The 26,447-nt window shown below is 35.7% G+C and overlaps 2 protein-coding genes across 2 annotated transcripts; both read right to left on the bottom strand.

The window, feature by feature from the left end:
• Window positions 1-99: 99 nt before the first annotated feature.
• LOC120209233 (transcription factor BHLH089-like) lies at window positions 100-2,587 on the bottom strand. The gene is made up of 6 exons (XM_039208293.1): window positions 2,150-2,587; window positions 1,743-1,940; window positions 1,535-1,600; window positions 1,199-1,267; window positions 1,030-1,101; window positions 100-525 (listed from the first exon to the last, which is right to left on the bottom strand). The coding sequence occupies exons 1-6, from the start codon at window positions 2,327-2,329 to the stop codon at window positions 403-405; spliced, it is 708 nt and encodes a 235-aa protein (XP_039064224.1). The 5' UTR covers window positions 2,330-2,587; the 3' UTR covers window positions 100-402.
• Window positions 2,588-9,140: 6,553 nt separating this feature from the next.
• Window positions 9,141-11,990, bottom strand: LOC120209232. The gene is made up of 4 exons (XM_039208292.1): window positions 11,139-11,990; window positions 10,892-11,046; window positions 9,793-9,861; window positions 9,141-9,709 (listed from the first exon to the last, which is right to left on the bottom strand). The coding sequence occupies exons 1-4, from the start codon at window positions 11,827-11,829 to the stop codon at window positions 9,308-9,310; spliced, it is 1,317 nt and encodes a 438-aa protein (XP_039064223.1). The 5' UTR covers window positions 11,830-11,990; the 3' UTR covers window positions 9,141-9,307.
• Window positions 11,991-26,447: the final 14,457 nt, after the last annotated feature.

Here is a 26,447-nt window from a genome sequence, read left to right as displayed (position 1 = left end):
TCATTATCGTTCAGAATGAAACTAGAGCTCTTACGCAATGTTAAAACAAAATTCGATTCAACTCGACATTTAAGCTTTCAGTAAACTAGAACAAGGAGTAAACTTTCTTGTACAACAATAATCAATCCCAGGATAATCTGTTTTGTTCAGGTATTAGTACAGAGAAGGCGGTGTGAAACAACAGATTGTCCAAAACACAAGAAGTATATGATGTTTTCAGGCAATAAGTTTTATCATTCTTTTCGACGGCAATCGTGTCTCCATGCCCCGTGTCGAGCCGAGCAAGGAAATTATCGAGTTTCTTTGGCTTAACACGATGCGGTATACTTCTGCAGCTAAGACCGGAGGAGGAAGTATTGCAAATTAATGCTCTTATTATGTTTGACAAGGGGTTTATCTGTGTTATGTTGTTCTCTCGAAAGCACCACCGATATGCAACCACTCCGGTGACGTATCACTATTGTATTCTCTTGTCAATTGTGAACCGAATGCCATACCAGAGGTATCGAAAACTTGATGGCAATACTGAAACACCAAAAATAGATCGTTACAACAGATAATAAGTCGGAAATATAATGTGGGAAATCTCTTCGATGAATTTGAAGATTACCCAAGATTATTCAGGATGTAGATTCATAGTAAGGGTGTAAATCAACAACACAGCGTTTGATGAAAAGTTATATAAACAAACAAACACGAACTAAGAACAAAAGACTGTTCATTCAAGCTCAGTTCGTTTACAGCCCTAGGGTCAATCCTTAAGAAGGAAATCATGCAATCGGTTAAGAATTTCAGGAAACACGCATTCTTCCGTTCATTTTTGGGCTACCGACTACAGATAGAAGGCTATCCCTCGTACATACAAGAATCTAAGACAAGCGTAGTACATGTTCGATACGACTACGAGCATCTAAGTTTAGATGAATGAAAACACGACCAAGGAAGCATGTGTGCCTATTCTAGGATAGTGATAAATTTTTGGCCTCGAGTTAATCAAATAAAATGGTTCAACACAGAATAAATACTTACATCTTTAGGAGGAAATACATCAATGGCAGGGTCCATTCTTGAATTGACTGCTTCAAGCTTCATTGACAGGAACTGCAACACCGGAAAATTTCCAGAAATGCAAGTTCGAGATAAGTGGTGGAGGAAAATTGCAAAATAAATAGCGTTACACGAGCGGAAGGATCCACACCTCGACCTGATGCTGTAGTGATTGAATGTAATTAATTATCTCATCAAGGACAAGCGCTTTGCCAATAACCTGAGTCCAAATAAATAACTCAGCAAGCGGCTTAAAAATATGCCGGTTTCCAGCTAAAAATTACTCACAACATGGTTTTGGTATCACAAGCAATAGAAAGTCCTCGGCAATGGCATGGGATGAGTAATCAATTTACTGATAAGCAGAGACAAGTCATAGAACACCAAGCACTAGCTTTTCCCATACATCAATATCGAACAAAATAGCATATGATTTGCAGACAAGAAACCGTTTACGAATTCCATGGTATATGCCTATATGGTATACCTTGTTGCAACCAGGGACCAAATCCTGAAGAATTCTCATTCGTTCGCTGATCTTTTCTCTCCTTGCCTGCCCCCCCCCCCCCGCACCCAAAAAAAAAGATTCATATCAAAGACACGTATTCAGATTCTACGAATTTCGACCGAATGTCAAAGCTAAACGACGATAGTAAACGTCGTAGGAGAACGATTTTTAGGCATAAGCAAATTACCCTTTCTGCTAGGCTGTGACTATCGGTCGCTTGACCCCTTCTCGCTCGAACATGGATGTAATCCTGTTTAGGCGGCTCCGGTGGCGATTGTGCTTTCTGTTCCACAGGCTTGCCTGAACTGGGTTCTGCCTCGGCTCTCGAATCCCGATTCTCATCGGTACCTACCGATGTTTGAAGTCTCTTCCCATCACCATCGTTCTGCCCAAATTACTAACAAAATTTGTCAAATCAAATCCATGAACTTTCCCTAAGCAAGAGCAAATCAGAAAATGCCAACAACAGAAACAAGCCAAATGTTAATAAAAAATAAGTATGATTCTAAAACCCCAATTGATTTCAAAGAGAAAACAAGCGAAAAATGAAAAAAAATACCACGCCATTGCCTACAACGAGTGGAAACAACAAACCTGAGCTGCTTCGTCTTCCCCATCACGCCTCCTCCTCACACTACCACCCAAGCTAACCGGTTCATTACCCGAAACCTCCCGATTCGGACCGACGATCTGACCCAACCCGGTTCCAACTGGATATTGCCAAATCTCCGTCAGATTGTACACCCCATCTCTCATCATAGCTGGTGGATCCATCGCTATTAAAGAAAACAAACCCAAGCTCAAACTTCACATAAAAAAGCCCCCCAACAAAAGGAATATATATATATATTATGGGTTCACTTTCCTTATAATGAAGGGAAACAGAAAGCGATAAAGGATGGATTTTTATTGTTTGTTTTTTGTCAGTGAGAGTGTTGATCTCCTTAGACAGTGGAAATTGTTTGTTGGTTCGCAAATTTGTGTTCTGCTCTTCCCTTTTCTAGTTTCGTCTTTCTGGTTTTATCAGAGGGGGAGACCTCGGGAGTTGCGAACTATCAATTCCAGTGTGGTTTTGTCGGAAGGGGTGGTCTATTTTAGTTTTGGATAAATTATAACAGAAGCCACCCAACTATATCCTCTTTTCATTTTGACCATAATTGTTAATTTTTTTAATTAGATCATCAAACTATTTAAATGTATTCAATTAGATCACTTTCCGTTATTAGTTAACAGAAGTGTTGACATGGAAGTTAGTAAAATTTGTTTAATTATATATTTGATCCTTAATATTTATACATTCTATTAATTTAGTCATAATTTTAAATTAATTCAATAAATTTAATTCTTCAATCATGTGGCGACATGTGTCGCGATATGATTGAATATTTTTAAAATTATTTTTTTTATTTTAATGAGATGATTTTTTCACTAATCAGGTGATGACACGTGTCACCACCTATTTAAAGGGAAAGTAAAACAAAACATGGCTAGGTGCCGGGGAGAATTAACCCTTAGACCAGTCAGAAATCAAGCAATGCCTCAATCACTAGGGCCCCGTTTGGTTCAATGAATGTTGTATTACTGGGGGAATGGAATCCTCATTCCTCCGTTTGGTTGGTCGGTAATCCCATTCTCGGTAATATTTTATTACCAACAGCGGATTTTTTGAGGTATATTACTGAGAATGTGATTACCCCTTCCCTTAGGTATTGTTGGATTATCGATGTTTTGGACTAAAATGCCCTTAATTCCCCCCCCAAGAATATCATTCTTTTGTCGTTGAATAATAAAATTTCTACGAATGTTAAATTACAAATTTATCCTTAAACTATTTTAGATTTACAAAAAAATCTATAATTAAAATTTTATATGAAGTCCATGGGTTAAAAAAATTTATCCTTTCATTAAACCTATTTATCTTTTCAATTTTGTAAAAAAAATTATATAAATTTTATGAATTTAAATTTTTTTTAAAAAATATATAAATTAATTATAGTAATATTATAGTAGAAATCAACTTGTTAAAAAACAAATATATAATAAGAACAATTTGGTCAAATATACATTCCAATAATCTTTTATTCCTTTAACTAAACACGGTAATCTTACAATCCTGCTAAACCAACCAAACACAAAATATAACATTCCCAGTAATCATATTCTCTGGTAATCTTTTATTCCCATTGATAATTTTACATTCCGTGAACTAAACGCACCCTAGAGGTAAGACCACATTTGTTACTTGTTTTCAAAATGCATCATATAATATATTTCTGATTATGGTAGAAAAATCAAATTAAAAAAAAGTATTATTGGATTCGAACATGAAATTTTAACTTAAAAGTGGGTTAAGGTGCAACCAAGGTAAATTAAACATTTGAAAAATACTTATACTATTATTTAGATATCGTTAATATCTATTCAAAATACAATTTTAAAATGCTTATTTTTAAAATTAATTTTTTTTATTGTTATATTATTAGAAGTACAAGTTTAAAATTTATATATCGTTAAAAATTGTTTTCTTTTTCTTTTTTCCTAATTATTTTTATAAATTATAAATTATTTTTATATTTTATAATTATTTTTAAATTAAAAATAATCAATAAAAAATAAAAGAAAAATAATTTAATTTTAAAAATAAAAATTTAAACTTGTATATTTAATAGATATTAACCATATATAAATAATAGTGTATGGGTACACGAATCTTCGAGTATTTGATTTTCCAGCCCGTTTCTCGATCCGAATGTATCGGGTACCCTGATTTTATAGGTAATCGAGTACCCGGTTTTTTATTATTTTCAAATTGTTATTTTTTTAAATAAAATAAAATTTATATTATTAAAAAAATGTAATACGGTATTTGAGTAACAGGGTACCTGAAAAAAATGAAATTTTTTGACTTGGGCCCACCCGAGAAATGTTAGGTCGGGTATTTTTTTTAGAAAAATATCAGTTTTTTTAGTTCGAGTCAGGTATGAACACTCCTAAGTGTAAATGTTTTTCAAATGTTTGATTAACCTTGGCCGCACCTTAACCCACTTTTAAGTTAAAATTTCATGTTCGAATCCAATAATATCTTTTGATTTTGATTTTTCAACCATAATCTAAAACATATTATATAATGCATTTTGAAAACAAATAACAATTGTGGCCTTAGGGGTTGTTTGTTTGCCTCTGAATGGAACTATTCAGCTTTGAATGTTAAACCATTCAACGCTGAATGTTGAACCGTTCAACATTCAACGCGTTTGTTTCACACCTCTGAATAATTCAGTGCTGACTGATTCAGCAAAACAGTGTTGAATGATTCAGCACAAAAGTACATTCTGAATGATTCAGAGCCGTTATCAAACATCATGTCACATTTAGAGCTAATTCATACAGAACCTCTGAATCATTCATCATTTGAATCATTCAACGCTTAACCATTCTAAAGTAAACAAACAACCCCTTAATTCTAGTAGTTGAGGTGATGCTTGATTTCTGCCTGGTCCAAGGTTTGATTCTCCCCCACACCCGACCATGCTTTGTTTTACTCTCTCTTTAAATAGGTGATGACAATAGTTTGATATAGAATAATTTGGCCATCATTTTTTACCGAAGGACGAACTGATTCGATAATAAATATTCATTTTTTCAATAATTTTCTAAGAGTTAAATTATTCTGAATCCGCAATATCCATATTCATTTCTACCCTTCGAATAGATGATATAACAATTTCTTTTAGATTTATCAGTCTAAGCAGGAGACAATATACTTTGACATTATTGAGTATTCTTTAAACACAAATACCTTTTTAGGAAGAAATCAAGCTATGCTTCCGTGTTGTGTCACCACCTAATTGGTGAAAAAATCATTTAATTAAAATATAAAAATTTAGAAAACATCCAATCATGTCGTGACACATGTCGCCACATGATTGGAGGATTAAATATATTAAATTAATTTAAAATTATGACTAAATTTATAGAATACATAAATATTAAGGATCAAATATATAATTAAACCAATTTTACTAATTGCCTCATCACCACTTCCGTAAATTAATAATGACAATTGGTATGATTAAATGCATTTAAATAGTTGATGATTTTATTGACAATAATTTAAAAATACTAATCAAAATGAAAAAATGCTATAGTTGAGTGGTCTCTGATATAATTTATCCTTTATTTTTTCTCCCCCTTGTTTCATAAACCCCTCCTCTTTCTCACGTGCAACTCCACCTCAGTTGCTTACCGTCTGGTAAATGGGTTTGATTTATATTTACGGTTCAAATTAATCCTGCAAATAATGTGGTGGGAATCGGATAGAAGGAAATATTAAAGGAACGAAGGTTCTCGCATATGAGGTAGGGCAAACTACCTATTTGGTCACTCATTTGTTATTTAATTTCTATTTTGGTCATCCATCTATTATTATTTTTTAAAATCATGCATATCGTTTTAACTAATTGGTGAGCATTTGAGTTGATGTCAACATATTTATTGAGATATGATAAAAATTTGTCTCATAACCTTTTAAGTTGTATGATTTGGATCGATTACCCGCTTACATTGTGTCGTTGAGCCAATGCTTTAAAGATTGTGTTGTCAAATCGGTGCTTGAAAGTAACTGCGGTGCTAATAAACATCACTGAAATATAATTTTATCATATTCAAGTCAACATAGTAACATCCAACTCAGACGATCGCCATTTTTTAATAGAAATAGTCGAGTTTTGAACATATAAATAGTCGAATGATCATTTTGTGACTTTTAATAGTGATTAGACTCAACAAAATAATGACCTATAGTTGAAGACTATTTTGTACCTTTTAATCAGGGAAGCCGACAAAATAAAACATATAGTCGAATGACCATTTATATTCTTTATCCCTAAAAATAACAAAAAAAACATAGATGCAATATAAAAAAATAAAAGGAAAAAAAAAGGTGATCGACCAATATTATGATGCTACTACCTATCAATCAAAGATGAAAAAGGGAAATCAACACTAAGAAAAAGCTTAAAAATAAATGATATCGTCTTTAGGATTCACCATATGTTAGGTATAAAAATATATATTCTCTCTGTCCCATAAACGTGTCTCTTTTGGTTTTTAAAATTATTTAATTTAAAATGTTTTATTAGGAAAATCAACAAAAAACAACAGTTATATTTCATTTTTTACCCACATGTTCCATTCTTTTACACCTACTCAAACAAATATGTAAAATCTATCAATCACATTTCAGGATAATTTTATCGTTTTCCTTGATCAAATATATCTCCTAAAACCACTTGCATAGTCGGTATAAGACACGAATTATAGGACCTAGGGAGTATTTCCTTAAAAGAAAAGAAGAGATGTGGATGTTGTATTATTTGGTGGTGACGTTTTAATCCTTGGATGGTCCTAGGGTGATGAGGGTTGGACTTATCCGACCCGGAATTAGAAATAAAACGTTTGCCATGAGGAAGGTGGGGGTGAAAGGGTATACCATGAATTCGAGTTAGGCTCACTCCAAAAGCAACTCGGCTCCCCTGCTCAAATTAGCATCCCACCACGTTTTGGGGATGGATAGGCCAACTGCTCTTCATGGATCCGTCCCTGTCCATTGCCGAACCGGCAAACGCAGACGGCTTTGTTAATCGCTGCTTAGTTTTTCATGGGAGCCCCGTTGCAGTAAGTTATCGCTGCCCTCGTTATTGGATTTCCTTTTGTGGAAATCTTCACGTGCAAATTACATGTAGCAGTTTTTTTTTTACGATTCACTCTTTTTTATTTGAGTGAAAAGTTATAACCGTCTTAGAGAGAGAGATATATAATAAGATAATTCTAGAGAGAAACGATTTCTTCAGCTTTGTATGATGGCTTATATATAGACCTTTAATATTGATGTCAGACTTAGAGTGACGATGATTATTCGTAATTTGACATGATAAATAGATATGGTTGTTAGACAATAAACTATAAACCATGTAGATTTATTAATGATTCCATCGAAAGATTGTAAACGGTCGAAAGATTTAACATTTCAAAGACTTTAAAGATTCGAGAGGCCTAAAAAGATTTTCATATGACACAATCAAGAAAATAAAGCACCGTAAGCAGCGAGAGGCATTCACGTCAAACCCACGTGGCCATACAATCATCGAGGGGATAGTTAAAGTCAGAGGCCTAAAAATAATGCCTTTGTTCCTCGAAATGCTCTTTGAGCTTAATGGATCCTTTTTCAATGAAACTTGGAGCTTAAGTTTTTAATTTATCGAATCTATCACGTTGGAGAGAGAGAAAGAAATAGTGCAAATGTTATATTTAATTCAAAATGTGATTTTCCATAAACTATATTATGTGTACATGAAATAAATTAAGATGTTAAATAAATACAATATAAAATCAGAAAATAATGTGAATATAATATGAATACAGAAGAACGTGAAAACGTATCATTATAATATGTAAATTTTGTACTACATGAAAATAGTAACGTTAACTGTCCTCTCAGCCTCTGATATACCCTTTATTTCAGGCACGACTGGTGAAATGGTGCTGCAAACGGTGCCGGATAAGGTGGACTGGAAACTCCGGTGGGAGCCCATAAAAGAAGGGTTGAAAATCAAGCTGAAGACATAGTACAGGAGATTGTTACGTGCAAACGGGGGAATGCTGCCATGGCGGAACTCCATCGTCCCTCATGACGAACCTCCGAGTGGAGCTATGAAGAAAGGGGTATTATGGGATGTGGCGGTGGTGCATGTGGGAGAGTATTCCAAGTCTTTGAGGGGTTTTTTTTTTGGGCATTTGTTTTCGGTTTCGAGCTTTTCGTCGGTGTCCACTGAGGTTTTGGAGGCTTCGAGCGATGATAGTTTACTGTCAAGCCCTTTGTTAACAGTTTCAGCCGTGTCATCATTGAAGTCCCCAAGGTTTACGGTGGTTCCAATAGGGTCGCTGAAATTGTCAGCCAAATCGGTACTACGGTTTAACATTTTTTTCTCCTTAATTAGATAACTTAGATAACACGGAAACACGGCTGCCCTTAAAATGTTCAACATTTTCTTTCAGCAGGTAAACTCTAACAAGCATGGGACAGGAATGGATTTGTTCCTTGATGTCAAAGTCGTGCATCTCCATAGCCACCATGACAAGTATCTCTTTGTAAAGGAAGACAGAGAATCTGTTTCTCAAGTACGATACGAATCAGATCCTCCGAAAAAGCCCAATGGAACGTCGAGTTAGTTAGTGCCTCAAACACACATCATTCGCCTAAAAAGCTCCTACATGGAGTACCTTACTGCCTCAAACCAACCCTTTTTACTAGGCATGACGGGTAGAAAATGATCTAGACACCTACTGGGAAGCCCGCCTCGACTGTTGAGTGGGAACCCAGTAGAGAAAGGTCTCAGGTAAAGCTCAAGACTGGGTGCGGTAACCTTTTGAGAGCAAATGGAGGGTTACCACAGGAATAGTTGGGTTTCTAAAACGGAATCACGGGTATAGTTAGGTGACAAAATACATAATTTACCCTAAATAATATTGATACATGGCCGCAAGAACAGAAATATTAAACACAAAAGTAATATCACCAGAACTTCCTAAATCAACGAATCCACTGGAAGTACCTAACGGCCAAAAGAAAAGTTTAAATAGGGTGCCCATGATTTGTACCATATCAATATCAATGATCAACCTATGGTCAAACAATGTTTTCCATGCAAAAAAAAAACATTTTTGTCGCCCTAGCGACACCGAAAAAAGCTGTTACGAGACCACACTGACATCAGCCGCAACATAACTACCATTCTGGACTGCTGACCTGTGATTATTGTAAGCATGGCCACCTCCCCTGCCACCTCTTCCCCTGCTGTTGTTGTAGTTCCTAGGATAATAGTTGTTGGATTGATCATAATACTGGCTACGGCCGTTTTGATGGTAAGCGCTACCTCTCCTTCCACTGCCTCGAGCTCCACGACCATTGGAATAACCCCTACGGCCACCCCCATTACTCCGACCACCTCTTTGGTTCTGATAAGTTCTTCGAGGTACATAGTGTTGATCATTGGGTTCAATATCTCTCTGATTATGCTCTATATCTTCCTGTAGTTTGCCATTTTCCTGTTGAACTGGAACATCATCTGTACCATTTTCTATATCTGGTTCATTCTGCAGAGAACAAGCCTCCTAACATTAAGTCAAATAAATAAGATCTTAGAGGAACAAATATAGCTTTACATAACTTAAGGCACCTTGTGAAGTTCATCTGCAGCACTAAGTTGAATAGTCTCAAATTCTTGAACATTTGATGCATCTTCTTCCTACATTAATTATAAAAACTTGAAAAAAAGAACATAATACCTATTGGAATCATACAATTAACAGGGAAAAAACATATCCAAATGAGTAAATTAACGCCGGAACTACCTACCAAACACATCAAGTTCAAGACAACAAAAATCATATTCTAATTTCTGAATTAAAAATCCAATATACAGACCATTAATCAACCTCGAGTCATCCCCCATTAATGGGGAATCCTTCGTATAATCCAATTCCTAACACGAACCAATTGCCCAGTACATTAAACTTTTGATCAAGAGTTACCATCTAGTCGTTCTATTATAGTAGCCTTTACTTTACCCTGTACTTCAATCACCATATAATTCCTATCTAGTTGCCCTACATCAGGTTTTATCATTAACAATACCAAGAACCTTACTCAAGCAATTCCCTCCACCCAAGAAAAAGGACATTATGTGAAGTGGATTTACCGACGCAGCTAGCAATTCTCATCTGTGATCCTAGCTTAGGCATACTAAAAAAAGAATAATAGAGTTCAATAATGTCAACTTCTGAAGGATCTCAACAGCATATTATTAATATTTACTTTCAGTTTGAAAGACAAATGATCTACAGTTTCAGATAACACGAAAGTACCAATGACATATAAGATGGCAAAAACGATCATTCACCACTCCATCTTGTATCTGGCACAGTTTCGTACATTCTCGAACAGAGATACATAGTAAAATTTGTATTTGCAAGCTACAGATTCAGGAACATATAAAATCGATAGAAAAAATAAATAGCTGCAATGAAAGACCATGAGAAATTCATCGATAACAACGTCCTATTACTATTCCTCAAACACTCACAGATAATCTACTTAAACTCTCATGCAAAAGCAATAACCATGACTTAACAATACACAAACAGATACAAGCAAAAGATGCAATTGGATGCCCACATTATTAAACTGAGCTATAAAAATATCCTTTTCAATCCCAAAAATTATTAATTCATAACCAACTAACCACGCCAGTAACTAAACTAAAAATAAAGTGTTACCTTCTGCACGAATCGGCCGATTGAATCTTCGGCCTGAAAAGAAGTAAATGTCCCAACAGTAGCAGCTGCCAATTTAGCAGGAGCTTTCATCTCCGGCATGGTTGTGAAGTATTCCAAATCCATAATCTTCTTAAGCCTACATCTCAACTCAACATCTACAATGATAATAAGGGAATCTAACATATTAGGAAACAAAACATGAACAATAAAAAAGGAAATTAAATAGATGATTAGAGTGAATTATTACAGGAGACGGCGAGAGTGGGGTCAATAAGTTGGTCTGAACGCGAAAGCCAAAGCTTGGCATGGTGGATGCAGCGGTTCAAAGCGTTCTGGTGAGACAAACTGGAATCAACAGATCGTGAAGTCAACAGTCCACTCAGCATCGAAATCGAATCCAAATCTTTCTCGCTGAGAAGATCAGAAGCATCATCGGTAACGTAATCGTAAGTCAAGCAACAGCCTCTCTCGTGAGTCCTAGTCAACATGGTGGAAGTAAAATCGTTCTGAGATTTAACATCGAACAACGACCCGAAATAGAGCAGCTTGAGGAGATCCTCAACGCCACGGTGGGGCTCATCAGAATGCTCTTCTTGAACTTGAGTGGTCTCCGGCTGGTGTTGTGAGGTAGCTTGTTGGGGAGAAATGGTTTGATGCTGTAAGGCGAGGGAGATTTCTTCGGATACGGCGGAAGAGAGAGGCTGACGAAGCTTCTCGAGTTCGTCAATGAGGGCGGAGACGGCGGGTTTGGAACGGAAGACTTCTTCCTGTTCTTTGTTCAAGGGCTTCCCCTGGGAGACGAATTCTTCCATCTGGAGGATGCGGTTGTATTTCTTGCGTAGGGCACGGAGTCGTTTGTTGACGACGCTGAGGACGGGACCATCGGAAGGAGTAGTGACTGTGGCATCAGAGGAAACAGTTGGTGCAGCTGCTGCCATCTGAGGGGTTGTCGATAATGGAGGGTAGTCAGATACTGGAGAGAACACCACCGTGAAAATGGCGGCAGCGGCGGAGGGTTTCGGAGGAGGAGCGGCGGATAAGGGACTTGTGTGGGAAAAGAGGGGGGAATTAAAAGTTTTAGTGATGTGGGTTTCTCTAGTCTGGGGTTTTTGCTTTTATATTATTTGTGGTTGAGAAGAGGAGGGAAAGTCACCTCGGCCGAGTTACCTATCCCATCCGATAAGCTTAAAATTTCAGGTCTAGTTTCAATTTTTTTAATTTACTCATTTGATTTTTGAATTATTTTTTGTTTGTATCGCTTTAAATTATTTTTTTATTATTTTTGAAGATATTCATTTTTTTTAATTTTAATGTTATTTATATAATAATTATAATTATTATAATTATTATTATTATTATTATTATTATATATTATTTAATATTACAAAACCCAAAATGGAGGCCCAATTACAAATGGTGGCCCAAATTCAAAAGCCTAATGGAAACCTTAAACCAGATTAGGGTTTCCCTCTTACCCAGCCGCCTCAGCCTGCTACCGTTGGATCTGGCAAGATCCAACAGTCCAGATGGTTCCAGCAGGAAACCCTAGGGTTATGATACCCTAGGGCCACGACGCCGGCCGCCTCTCTGACCCCTTCATCAACTGCTGCCACGCTTCAACAGAAACATCCAGAGGAAGCAAGGAACGCCGTCCACGTTCCAACCATGGGGTGAGTTACCACCTACGGTTTGGTGACTCACCGAACTCTACCCTTCGGACTGGTCCGAGATGAGCATCGGTGATGGCTATAAAGCCATCACCCAACCTGCAAAGAAGAGGAGGAACCCAACAGAAAAAAAAAACACATCCAGCAACCACAAATCACTAAAACAGCAAGGAAAAGAGAGAAGAGAAACTTACCGAGGGAACAGTTGGTCATCAGAGCCTCTTTGGAGCCATCGGAAAGTCAAAGGTCGAAGGTATAAATTTTAGATCTACGCATTTCAGTAGTATTTTAGGCTAAAAAACCTCCGGATTTAGCTTTAGGGGAAACTAGGCTTTAATTTGGGGTGGGTTTTGTAATTTCCGGCCACCGGATGTGGTGGCCGACGACAGTTTTGACGGTGGCCGGCGGCGGAAGAACGCCGACTGACGGCTGCCGGCCGGCTGGCTTCTCTCTGTTTTAGAGAGAAGCGAGAGAGAAAATTCTCTCTCAGAGAAGAGAGAGAGAGGAGAAGCTAAGAAATGAAGGCTGGCCCGAAGGGCCAGCCGTTTCGGACTTTAAATAGGCCTTCCCGAACGACGTCGTTTCGGGAAGGACTATTTGTGCAAATATTAATTGTTAAATCCCGTCCGCAGTGTTCAAGATTTGTAAACTTTACATTTTAGTCACTAAATCGATTTTATAATCATTTTAATTCGGTTCTTTAATTTTAATTTTATTTATTTTAGTCCTTTGTATTAAAATAATATATTTAGGATAAATAACAGATTTAATCCCTTAATTTTAATAATTAATATTTTAATCTGATAATATGTTTTAATTTATTTTAATCTAATATCCGAATTTTATATAGTTTTATTTTAGTCAATAAATTAATAAAATAAGAAAATAGCATGTTTAATCCCTATAATTTTGATTAATTATGAATTAGGTTTTTAATTTTAATTTTACTATAATTTAGTCACTAATTTTAAATGTTTTCATGTATTTTACTGCTTTTAAATATATCGTTCTAATTGTATTTTTATTGTTCTAATTGTTTATATATTTAATATTTTTACTATTATTATATAGTCATAAATATATATGATAAATAATAATTTATATTTTTTATTTTAATATTTTTCAATATCGAAGAAAAGGGCAGTCTTAATACAACTGGATGTCCTATTCTGGTATTTTAAAATTAAATATTATAAAAATTATTATTTAATTTTATTTAAATTAATATTTATTAATATCAAAGAAAAGAACTGTCTTAAGACACCTAGAAGTCCTTTTCCGATATTTTTAAATAAATAAATATTTTTTATATAATTTTGAAATAATAGGATTATAAATTAAATATATTTTGATTTTTTTTGAATTTTTAATAATAGAGACAATTTATAATTAAAAAGTACCAATTTTGGGCGTTGTAGGGGTGCTAATCCTTCCCTAAACGTAACCGACCATGAATCCTTTTTTATTATTAAAAAGAACAAATTTTTGGTTATAAACGCAGATCAGTTCATTTTTTGATTGATGTTTTCTTAAAACTCTTTTAAAGAAAATAATTTTTAGGTATTCGACCTACCTGACCCAAAAGGCCGATGGCGACTCCCAAATTATTTTCAAAAACTATTTATTCACATCAATTTTTCCGCCAAGTAAAAAATTCGTGCCCGGGCGAAAACCGGTTACGACAACTTGGCGACTCCGCTGGGGACTCTGGTCAAACTTTTAAAAATCAATTATAAATTGTCTTTATTAATTATAAATTAAAATTTCATATATTTAATTTATAATTTTTTATATATACATATTATTTTTATAGTATTTATATATATTATTAATATTTCATTTTATTTACAAGTATTTTATTTCATTATTTATTTTTCTGTCAAATGTTTGAACATTTCTTCTCACACACAATACTTGCATTGCATAACATAAGCTCTATAATTGAGTTTGTCCCTTTTAAGTGGGAGTGAAAGCGACGTCTTCGTGAGAATTTATTCTCCGTGTCAGACCTAGCAAGTAACTTTCGGGGTCCATATGCTCTATGTCTTCGTGAGAATTTATTCTCCGTGTCAGGCATAGATAAATGTATCCCCTCGAATTGAACTCGATCCATTTTAGTCTGTGATGGACTAGGATTGAGGGTTAGCAACCCAAGGGGGCACTAACAAGGACAATTCGGGTACTTTTATTCTTAGATCTGAAACCATGCATATAATAAACCCTAGAAATTCTTCCGATCTGAAGTCATGCCGAAATTTTGTCCAAAATAGGTGTACACACAGGAGAAATGAATTCTAACTTTCCTGTTAATTTATTTATTTTCTTTACTGATTAAATTACATGTATATTTAAATTATTTAAATTTAGAAAAAGCATGTTTAAATAAAAATATTTAGGTAAATGTTATTATTAAATTTCTTTATTATGTAAACTAATTCATTTCTTTTTGTGTGTTCTTTATTTTTTCTGTTTGCATAGCATCATACAGGATAAAAGGCATTGATCCTTGTGTTAATTGTCTCATTGGAAAGCCTTCATCCATGGATAAAAAGTGTTCAAATCAAGTAATTCTAAACTCAGAAGTAAGACAGTGGGCTGAGGACTTACAAAGACAAGAATGAGACAGTCTGCAGGATGATTATGTATCTGACTTGGCCAGTTATGCTCCAGTTTCGCTAAAAAAAATGATATGCAAGATTTGCGAAGTATTTGGGAAAGTTGGGATTCAAACAAAAAATTGCAGTTTTATCAGACTTACGGAGACATCCCATATTTTCTCTATGTTGAAGTTGATGATGAATTACTCAGAGCCCTAATTCAATTCTGGAATCCAGGATACAATTGCTTCACTCTCAATAAATAGGACTTGGTCCCTACTATTGAAGAGTACACAACTTTGCTACATATCGAAGGGGCTTTGGAGAATCGAATCTATTCAAAGTCAATTAAAACTCAATCCTTTCGAGTTAAATTAGCAAAGATTGCCGGGGTACGAGAAGAATGGGTGGCATCCCGTACAAAACAAAAAGGCGAAAGCGAAGGCATTGCTTGGACCAACATTAAAGAACTTATTCAGAGTCATCCAGATACTAAAGTACGATTCGATCTATTTGCTCTGGGTATGTATGGTATGGTCATCTTCCCAAAAGTATTGGGATATGTTGAAGCTGCAGTGGTAGATTTGTTTGAACAGCTACCGAAAAAGATTAATCCTGCTTCTGCAATTCTAGCAGAGACCTTCAGATCGTTAAATACTTGTAGAAAGCTAGGAGGTGGACGATTCTCAGGGTGTACCCAGTTGTTATATGTTTGGATCCGTAGTCATTTCTGGAGGACAAAAAAAGTTTCATACCGACGCTTTAATACGGATTACTCACCATTAAAAGAATTTCTGGAGCAGGAATGGCCGAAAGAAATTAAGAAAGATATGTGGATTAATGCCTTTCGAAATCTGCAAAGCAATTAAATTGTTTGGCGAGCCCCGTGGCAAATCCAAAGGGAATTCTTTTACAAATGTGGTGATTACAATTGGATAATGCTGCTCGGATTATGGGGAGGAATTGGATATGCACCACTTCTGGTCATAAGACAGTATGAAGGTCATCAATTTGTACCTGTCACCGCTGGATTACATTCATCTGAGTTCGCATTTCACAGCAAAAATTATAAAAGAAATATCATGGAAGCCGTTACAGCTTGGAAAACAACTTTTTGTATCCGAGCTAAAGCAGCAAAAGAAATGCTAACTCCCGATTATGAGGAATGGAGATATGTCAGGAAAAATGAAAATATTCCTCTACCAGATCAAAATGAGGATATCTCTATGGAAGATCGCATTAAGGTGGTTCCATCAGAGATTGAAATCCTGAGAGCAGAGTTTGAAGCAGAAAGAGAAGGCTGGTCAAGAGAATTAGAGCAAATGAGACGAGATAAAGCTATGTTGGGTGTTGATATTGACTTTCATTCATCACAATGTGCAATGTTGAGAGAAAACAAAGAAAAAGTTGATGGTGAATTTAGAGCATTAAAGAAAAATTACCAAGAGTTATATAAATCCCGGAAAGCATCAGGACCAAGCCAATCGACGGTACAGATGACCAGAGAATTGAACATCGAGAAAAGTCGAGTTAAAGATCTGAAAGGAAAGAATAGCCGTCTACTCAAAAGCCTTGAGAAAGGAAAGCAAAAAATGGAAGATTTTGAGGTCGACAGAAGAGAGCGAATTATAAAACACAAGGCTGAACACCGCGAGATCATGAATGAAATGCAAAGAGAAAGGGATCGAGCCAAAGATTTAGAAGAAATGAAGAATGACATCTTTGATAAATTTGAAGGTGAGAAAAATATCATGTTCCAGGGATTTGAATCTGAAATGAACCAGCTGATTGCTGAACTTGAAGTCAGGGGCCAAAAGATTGAAGAATTCAATGTTGAAAAAGAAAAATGGGAGCTGGAAAGAAAGAATTGCAACACCAAACTTGAGGTAGAGCAAGAAGTGGCTAGTAATTGGATGCAAAGATGCAGAAACAAGAATGTTCAAATCCAAAAGCTTAATCAAAGAACGCAAGAAGCACGAACAAAACTTGAAGAAGATCTGGATCAGTCTAGAAATAAAAACTCAGAGTTTAACGCTTACATTTTGCAACTTGAAGAGTCATTATTTCAAGAAAAGGTTCGTATAGGACCTAATGATCTCAAAGAAAGTAATGAAGAAAGTGCTTCACTGCGAAGAAGCATTAGAGATCTTGAAAAAAATTCTGCACAATTGTCAAGTCAGAATCACTGAGTTAGAGCAAACTCTTGAAGGAACGAATGAACAATGGAAAAAGTCAACTGATTTCTATGTTGAAAGAAGCGAAGAAAGAAGTAATATGGTGTTCGAGGCCATGGTACAAATGAGCGAAGTTGCTAGATATGTCGGGGAACTAGCTGTTGAAGCCAAAATAATTGAGCATCACGTTGATCCAGTTTCTAAGTGCGGAAAGAATGTGTCATGGTTAATGAAAGAAATTATAGAGCTTAATAGGAAAGCTACGCCTTATCTGTAGTTATGAACTATTATAAAGAAACTTTTGTATGCCGATGAAAGTTGTTCTATGACAGTTAACTTTTTGGGATCAATACCTTTTTGCATACATGCATTTTGCATACATTCATTATTCATTTCATGATTTTTTTTATATAATTTTTATTATTAAGATAAAATTCATTAATTAAAATTTGGAAAAAATAATATCAAAAGATTTTTCAATCGCAGTTATTCTGGCCAAAAGAGAAATACAACATCACTACGGTACTAGACAAGCTACTAAGAGAATTATGGAGGATAAAAATACAACGTATTGAGGAACAACATAATAAAGAACAAGCAGAAATGAGAATGAAGCTGGAGAAAATTGAAGCCAATATTGCAAATTCACAAGACAACATGATGCAGAAAATAGAGGACATATTTAAAAGACAGGCTATCATTGGAAAAATGCATGAAAATCTTGTATCTTTCGACCAAGAACCTATGTATCCTCTAGGTTTTCCACCAGAACCAATTTATCATTCTGGTACTACACCTATACAAATCAATGCTCGTACATCTGCATTTCAAGAAGCCAAACCACATGAAAATCAACAAGTGGATCCTGCATCTTCAAGCAAAAATCCGCTTATATCAGATGTGAAAATAGGGGATCTTAATATTGAGCATTTAATCCCAGATTTGAATGAGCTGAATGAGAAAGAAAAAGTAAATGAAGAATTGACCAGATAGATCAAGAGCTTAGAAGAACGAATGAAATCCGTGGAAATAACTGAATCATTTTATGGGTTTGACGCTAGTGAGTTGAGTTTGGTTCCAGACCTAATCCTCCCCATCAAGTTCAAAGCTCCCGAATTTGATAAATATGACGGTACTACATGCCCTTCATCCCACATTACTATGTTTTGTCACAGAATGGCAGGATATGTGAAAGACGAAAAATTGTTAATTCACTGCTTTCAAGATAGTTTGACAGGACCAGCTTTAAAATGGTATACTCAATTGACCAAAGCCAACATTAGATCTTGGAAAGATTTGGCTAAAGCATTTTTAGAGCAGTACCGCCACGTAACAGACATGGTCCCTGATAGATGGACTCTCCAAAACTTGGAGAAAAAGAATAATGAAACATTCAGACAGTATGCCCAGAGATGGCGTGATACAGCAGCCCAAGTTCAACCACATTTGTCAGAAAAAGAGGCCACAGTAATATTTGTCCATACATTGAAAGCTCCTTATTTAAATCATCTAATGGGGAATGCAACCAGAAATTTTGCAGATTTGGTCATTTCTGGAGAACTCATTGAAAATGTCTTGAAAAGTGGCAAAATTGAATCAAATGAGGGGTTTAGTTCCAAAAGACCTATGTACCGGAAAAAAGAGAATGAAGTTAACAATGCAAACTTTTACAACAAGGATTCATCGAAAAGTGTTACAATAACCCAGCCAAGGGTTAAGAAAGAGGAAACAAACACTAATCGAGCAGAGTCCAGAGGATCTCGAAAGGAAAATGAAATGTTGTCTTTTACACCTTTACCAGTACCATATGCGGAGATCTATGATTCGCTGTTAAAAGCAGATGTCATACGGCCCTATCCTTTGGTTCCCATGCAACCACCATTCCCTCCTTGGTATGATACAAAGGCACACTGTGTTTACCATGAAGGAATTACGGGTCATTCTATTGAAAACTGTTTGGCATTCAAAAGGGTGGTTCAAAATTTGATCAACACTGGAAAGTTGGAATTCAATACACCATCTGCATCAAATCATCCATTGCCAAATCATGGAGATAAAAATGTGAATGCAATTCAGGAAGAGAACAGAAAGAAAGCAAAAACTGACATTTCTGAAATTAAATCTCCTTTTGTTTGGGTATTCCAACAACTCTCTTTAGCCGATATAATTCCACAACAATTCAGGCCAAAGCAGAATGAAGGCAAGAATTATTGTGAATATCATCAAGATAAAGGGAATAAAATTCAACTATGTCCTGAGTTTAGGGATTTGGTGCAAAAATTGATGAACAACAGAGAAATAGAATTCTTTGAAGAAGAACCAGGGAAAAAAGAAGATGATGTTTGCTCATCAGAGGATTCTAAACCTAATCAAAGAATAAATGATCCTGTAATCATTAATGTGAAATCATCTACGGCGATTCCTGCACCAATAAAGCCGAAAGTAGTTATCACCACTCCTCTACCATTTCCATACAAGGATACCGGCAGAGTACCTTGGAATTATACTACCAATGTTTCAATGGTAGGAGGATCTGTTTCTCTAGAAAAAACAGAAGAGAAAATACAGAATTTGGGTACAACATCGACGTCTGAAGCAGTAAGCGAAGTCGGGTTCTTTACAAGAAGTGGGAGATGTTACTCTCCCGAAACATCCAATGCTTCAGAACAAGTGAAAGCAAAAGGAAAAGCCATGGTAATACCTCAGAAGATATTTGATGATGAATCCCCTCCATCATTCAATGAGCCTGTGACAGAAAAACAAGCTCAAGAATTTTTGAAATTCCTGAAACATAGTGAGTATAGTGTGGTTGAACAACTACACAAACAACAAGCTAGAATTTCTATTCTTGATCTATTGGTGAATTCAGAAGCACATAGAAATGTTTTGATGAAAATTCTCAATCAAACATTTATCCCTGAAGATATATCCCTCAATAAACTTGACAGAATTGTGGGACATATAGCCGCTGACAATTACATAACGTTCACGGATGATGAAATACCGGAAGGCGGAATGGGGTCAGTAAAAGCTTTGAATATCACGACACATTGTCATGGTCATGTGTTGCCAGGAGTATTGATTGACAATGGATCCGCTCTCAACTTGATGCCTCTAGTCACACTTCAAAGAATGCCTGTGGATAAATCACACATGAAGAGTTATCAGAATGTGGTACGAGCCTTTGATGGTACTCAAAAAGAGGTTCTTGGGAAAATGGAAATACCGTTGTTAATTGGACCAATCGTGTACAATATTGACTTTGTGGTAATGGACATCCACCCTACATATAATTGTTTATTAGGGAGGCCATGGATTCATTCAGCAGGAGCCGTTCCTTCTTCATTACATCAGAAATTAAAATTTGTTGTTGATGGACAACTAATATGCCTCGGAGCTGAAGAAGAAATCATTGCGTCTGTAACAAGTGATGTTCCATATATCGAAACCAATGATGATGCTCTTGAATGCTCTTTCCGAGCTCTTGAATTTGTCAATGCAACCTTTATTGCAGAAGGAAGCAAAATTCCATATCCCAGATTATCTGATTGCACCAAGATGACGGTACGACAAACTTTAGGCATCGGAGCTAAAGCTGGGAAAGGTTTAGGAAAGAATCTTCAAGGGATTTCAGTTCCTGTAAGTATAAAGATGAAGAAAGATCGTTTTGGGCTTGGATTTAAGCCCAATTTTCAGCAAAAGAACAAAGAGATGAAAAGAAGATGTGAAGACAGAAAGGCAAAATTGAAAGGGGAAGAAATCCTTTGGAAACACATGTCTTTCCCACAATTGAAGACCACATTCAGATCAGGGGGAACAATTAATGTAGAACAACAGCTTGTTGAGGCCTTTACAGAAGAAAGGTTGACGAAAAATCAAAGCATAGTTGAAGAAGCTATGAATGGATTATTTATCAACATGATCATGAATGACAACAAGACTGACAAATACTTGGATAGGATTCGCCCATGTTTTCCTGGAGAAACACTCAACAATTGGACCACTGAAGATCTTCCTATAGTTTTTAATAATAATGCAAAGTAATATTCAGAACTAATCTTTATGTTTAGCTCAAAAGTATGAAAACTTTTTGTTATCTTGTAAAAGAAATTATGTTAAATATAAGAAATTTTCTTTAAAATTTTCAGATGGCAATCATTCTTTACATTTTCTTACATTTATACATTTATTTATTTCATAAATTTACTATATTATTTCGGAAATATGTCCGACTTAAATTTGCAGGTGTCACCATGTTAATAGCATGTTTATTCCTAAATTTAATCAAGAGATAAATTTAGAGCAGCCCATATGTCTGGAAGAAATCAATGGGTGTGAGGATGAACTGGAATGTGATGTTCCTACTGAACTATTAAGATTGGTAGAAAAAGAAGACAAACAAATTCTACCCCACAAAGAAGAGATTGAGACTGTGAATCTGGGAACAAATGAAGAAATGAAAGAGGTGAAGATTGGTACTACTCTGACAATCCAGATAAAACAAGAATTGATAAATCTCCTTCAAGAGTTCAAAGATATCTTTGCCTGGTCTTATCAAGATATGCCTGGTTTAAGCACAGATATAGTGATACACAAGCTTCCAATCAATCCAGAATATAAACCAGTCCAACAAAAGCTCAGACGAATGAGGCCAGAAATGTTGTTACAGATCAAAGAGGAAGTGATGAAACAGATCAATGCAGGTTTCCTACAGGCAGCTAAATACCCAGAATGGGTAGCCAACATTGTTCCCGTACCAAAGAAAAATGGGAAAGTTCGAATGTGTGTGGATTACAGAGATCTTAACAAAGCTAGTCCGAAAGATAGCTTTCTATTACCCCACATAGACACATTGGTGGACAATACTGCAGGCACGCATGGTTTTCATTTATGGATGGCTTTTCAGGATATAATCAGATAAAAATGAATCCTGAAGACATGGAAAAAATAACATTTGTAACCATGTGGGGCACATTCTGTTATAAAGTGATGCCATTTGGATTGAAAAATGCAGGGGCAACATATCAAAGAGCCATGGTAACTTTGTTTCATGACATGATGCACAAAGAGATTGAAGTATATGTAGATGATATGATTGCCAAATCCCGAACTGAAGAAGAACATATTCAAAATCTGAGAAAGCTTTTCCAGAGATTGAGGAAATATCAATTAAAGCTCAACCCCGTAAAATGCACTTTCGGGGTAACTTCTGGAAAACTTTTGGGATTTGTGGTCAGCAAAAAAGGAATCGAGATTGATCCAGATAAAGTAAAAGCAATTCAAGATCTTCCACCACCCAATACAAAAAAAGAAGTCCGAGGCTTTTTGGGAAGATTAAATTATATATCTCGGTTCATTTCTCAATTAACTGACAAATGTGATCCAGTGTTCAAATTACTTCGAAAGAACAATCCTATAGTCTGGAATGAAGAATGTCAAGAAACTTTGGATATTATTAAGAAATATTTATCCAATGCCCCAATTTTAGTATCACCAATGCCTGATAGACCATTAATTCTCTACTTGACGGTCTTTGAAAATTCAATGGGATGTGTACTGGGACAGCATGATGAATCTGGAAGGAAAGAAAAAGCTATTTATTATCTGAGCAAGAAATTTACTGATTGTGAAATTTGATATCCACCAATACAAAAATTATGTTGTGCCTTGGTGTGGGCTACTCGAAGACTCAGACAATATATGTTATACCATACTACTTGGCTGATATCAAAACTTGATCCTTTGAAATTCTTAATGGAATCACCAGCTTTGACAGGCAGAATAGCTAGATGGCAGATGTTATTATCTGAGTTTGATATTGTATATGTCAACCAAAAAGCGATAAAAGGAAGTGTCATAGCTGATTTTCTGGCCAGTCGTGTATCAAATGATTATCAGCCTTTGAGTTTCAATTTTCCTGATGAAGATTTGTTGTGTATATCCATGAATGAAGAAGTCAGAACAAATGATGCATCTGCATCTTGGAAGCTTTACTTTGACGGAGCATCCAATGCTTTGGGACGAGGAATCGGGGCAGTGTTAATTTCTCCAGAAAATGTTTATTATCCCTTTACAAGTAGACTGGAGTTCTTTTGCACCAATAACATGGCGGAATATGAAGCTTGTGTCATAGGATTGAAAGCAGCTATAGAAAGAAAAATCAAATGTCTCAAAATATATGGAGATTCATCGTTAGTGGTGTATCAATTGCGAGGAGAATGGGAAACAAAAGATCCTAAATTGTTGGAATATTGAAATTTTACCCTCAAATTAGTGAAAGAATTTGAGAAAGTCACCTTCAATTATCTCCCTAGAGAAGAAAATCAAGTGGCAGACTCTTTGGCTACATTAGCTGCTATGTTTCAGGCAACTAAGAAAGTTGACATGATGCCAATCAAAATGCAAGTATATGAAATTCCTGCACATTGTTATAGTGTGGAAGAAGAGGTAGATGGTAAACCATGGTATCATGATATTCTGCAATATATCAAAAATCAAAGTTATCCACCAAATGCATCGGAAATTGATAAAAGAACCTTGAGAAGAATGGCTGCTGGATATTTTCTTGATGGCGAGATTATGTATAGAAGAAGCAATGATCAAATGCTATTGAGATGTTTAAATACCAGCGAAGCTAAAAGCATCATTGAAGAAGTACACAGTGGAATATGTGGAACACATGCAAATGGTCTTTCCATGGCCAGAAAAATAATGAGATATGGATACTATTGGGCTACCATACACACATATTGCATTGATTATGCAAGGAAATGTCATAAATGCCAGATATATGCAGACAAGATTCATGTACCCCCATCTCCTTTACATGTAATGACAGCACCCTGGCCATTTTCTATGTGGGGAATAGATGTCATTGGAGCAATCACACCAAAAGCATCGAATGGACATTGCTTCATCCTTGTGGCAATTGATTATTTTACCAAATGGGTTGAAGCTGCTTCATATGCCAATATTAAGAGGCCCACAGTCTGTAAATTCATAAAGAAAGAGATAGTTTGCCGATATGGTCTACCAGAAAGGATCATTACAGATAATGCTCTAAACCTGAACAACAAAATGATGACCGAACTTTGTGCACAGTTTAAGATCAAACATGCAAACTCAGTGGCGTATCGTCCAAAGATGAATGGGGCAGTTGAAGCAGCAAATAAGAACATCAAGAGAATCATTACAAATACCACTGAAACTTACAAAGATTGGCACGAGAAGTTACCTTTTGCTTTATATGCATACCGAACTACTGTTCGAACATCTACTGGGGCAACACCGTTTTCTTTAATCTACGGGATGGAAGCAGTCTTACCAATTGAAGTTGAGATTCCATCGCTTCGAATATTGAGAGAAACAAAATTGGATGAATCTGAATGGATTCAAGCTAGAGTTGATCAATTGAACCTGGTTGAGGAGAAAAGATTGAAAGCTATTTGCCATGGACAAATGTATCAGAAACGGATGATGAAGTCTCATGACAAAAAAGTACATCCAAGAGAATTACAAGAGGGTGATCTAGTACTAAACAAGATTTTGCCTATACATAAAGATTTCCGTGGGAAATGGATGCCTAATTGGGAAGGGCCATACGTTGTGAAAAAGGCTTTTTCCGGAGGAGCATTGATCTTGGCAAAAATGGATGGAAAAATTCTGAGAAATCCAATAAACTCAGATTCTATCAAGAAATATTATGCTTGAAGAGAAGAAAAAAAGAAAAAAAGAAAAAAAAAGAGAAAAAAGAAGAAAAAAGGACGGTCAAGGTGAAAACCCGCAAAGGGCATCTTGTAACCAAAGGAAGGATTTGAGTTGAAAACCTGAAAATGCGGCTCAAATGCAGGTTGATATTAGGCATCTGGCAATTGAACCCTCTTAAGATTTTGACAGTTTGGGAGAAACTTCACATCTACAAGCATTTTGACAACGTTTGAGATCTTCCAGACAAAAGCTTACATCATTTCTCTAAATTGTGTCAACTTGATTAATTTAGAAATATTTATGCTAATAATTTGTTGAGACATTTGAATTTTTATCATTCTTATGCTTGCCATAACTTTGAATACAATTCTATCTATTTCAAGTTCAATTTATTTGAGATTCAATTTATTTTCGAAAATTCAATTTATTCTTCTATGAATTAACATAATTTTGAAATAAGTTAAAGATTTCTGAATATCACTTTATGTTAATACTTTTAAATACATGGAATACAAAGTAAGCCAATCATCATCATCATAAATCCATGAACAAGTCGTTATTTGCACTCTGGATATATAGGGTAACATTTGTTACAGTATTCTAAAAGTTGAGGATGACCAGTTTTACTGTTAACTAAATCGTTCCATGATTTGAAAAGAATGGGATATATTGGAATAGCAGAAGAGACAGCTGTCGTAGCAGTCATTGCAAGAAAATGCACCAATAAAAATCTTCTAGTTCATCATGATGATGTTTATTGCTTACATCAAGATTGTTACACGGGATGCTACCGACAACAAGGTCGAATTCGACAAATCTACTCATCAATTGCTCCAACCGATCACCATTCAGTTCTCACACATCTGTTTTCAAAGATATACTAATACAGTAGAAGGCGACCTCTGCAGCACTGATTCCAGCAAAAAGAAACAAGACATTGATATCACTGGAAAACATGTCTCTATACAGATCCTCGTGTATGGTTTTTAAGGAAACCTAGAAGCATTTCCACCTCATCAGGTTCAAGTGGAGCAACTTTATCCCTTCCAACCCATACTAGATTCCATTTTCAGCACTCATCAAGAACATACTTCTGGACACTCGAATGTGGCTCTTTGTCATAAGCTTCAAGAGCCTTAAAGATCCTTTCTGTCAATTTGGCACTTCCTGTACATGTTTATAAACAGTTCAACTTTGTTCTTGGATTCCAAGAAAGCCATCATTTCTTTGTCAATGGAAAAGCATCAACACATGGAGGAAGCAGAATAAGAGAAGATCTGTTCTTAATTGGCAGAATTATGAATATAGCATTTTTTAGTGTAGTAGCATGAAAATGCTTCGAATCTACAAAGTCTGGCTCTACATCTAATAAGTACTGTGATATCCCAGTCCAAACATTAACTGGAACAAA

The sequence above is a fragment of the Hibiscus syriacus genome, unplaced genomic scaffold (genome assembly GCF_006381635.1).
Source record: "Hibiscus syriacus cultivar Baekdansim isolate YM2019G1 unplaced genomic scaffold, ASM638163v2 tig00018474_pilon, whole genome shotgun sequence".
NCBI lineage: Eukaryota > Viridiplantae > Streptophyta > Magnoliopsida > Malvales > Malvaceae > Hibiscus > Hibiscus syriacus.
Note: the sequence above shows the minus strand (reverse complement) of the source record. Positions and strands in the feature narration are given on the sequence as shown.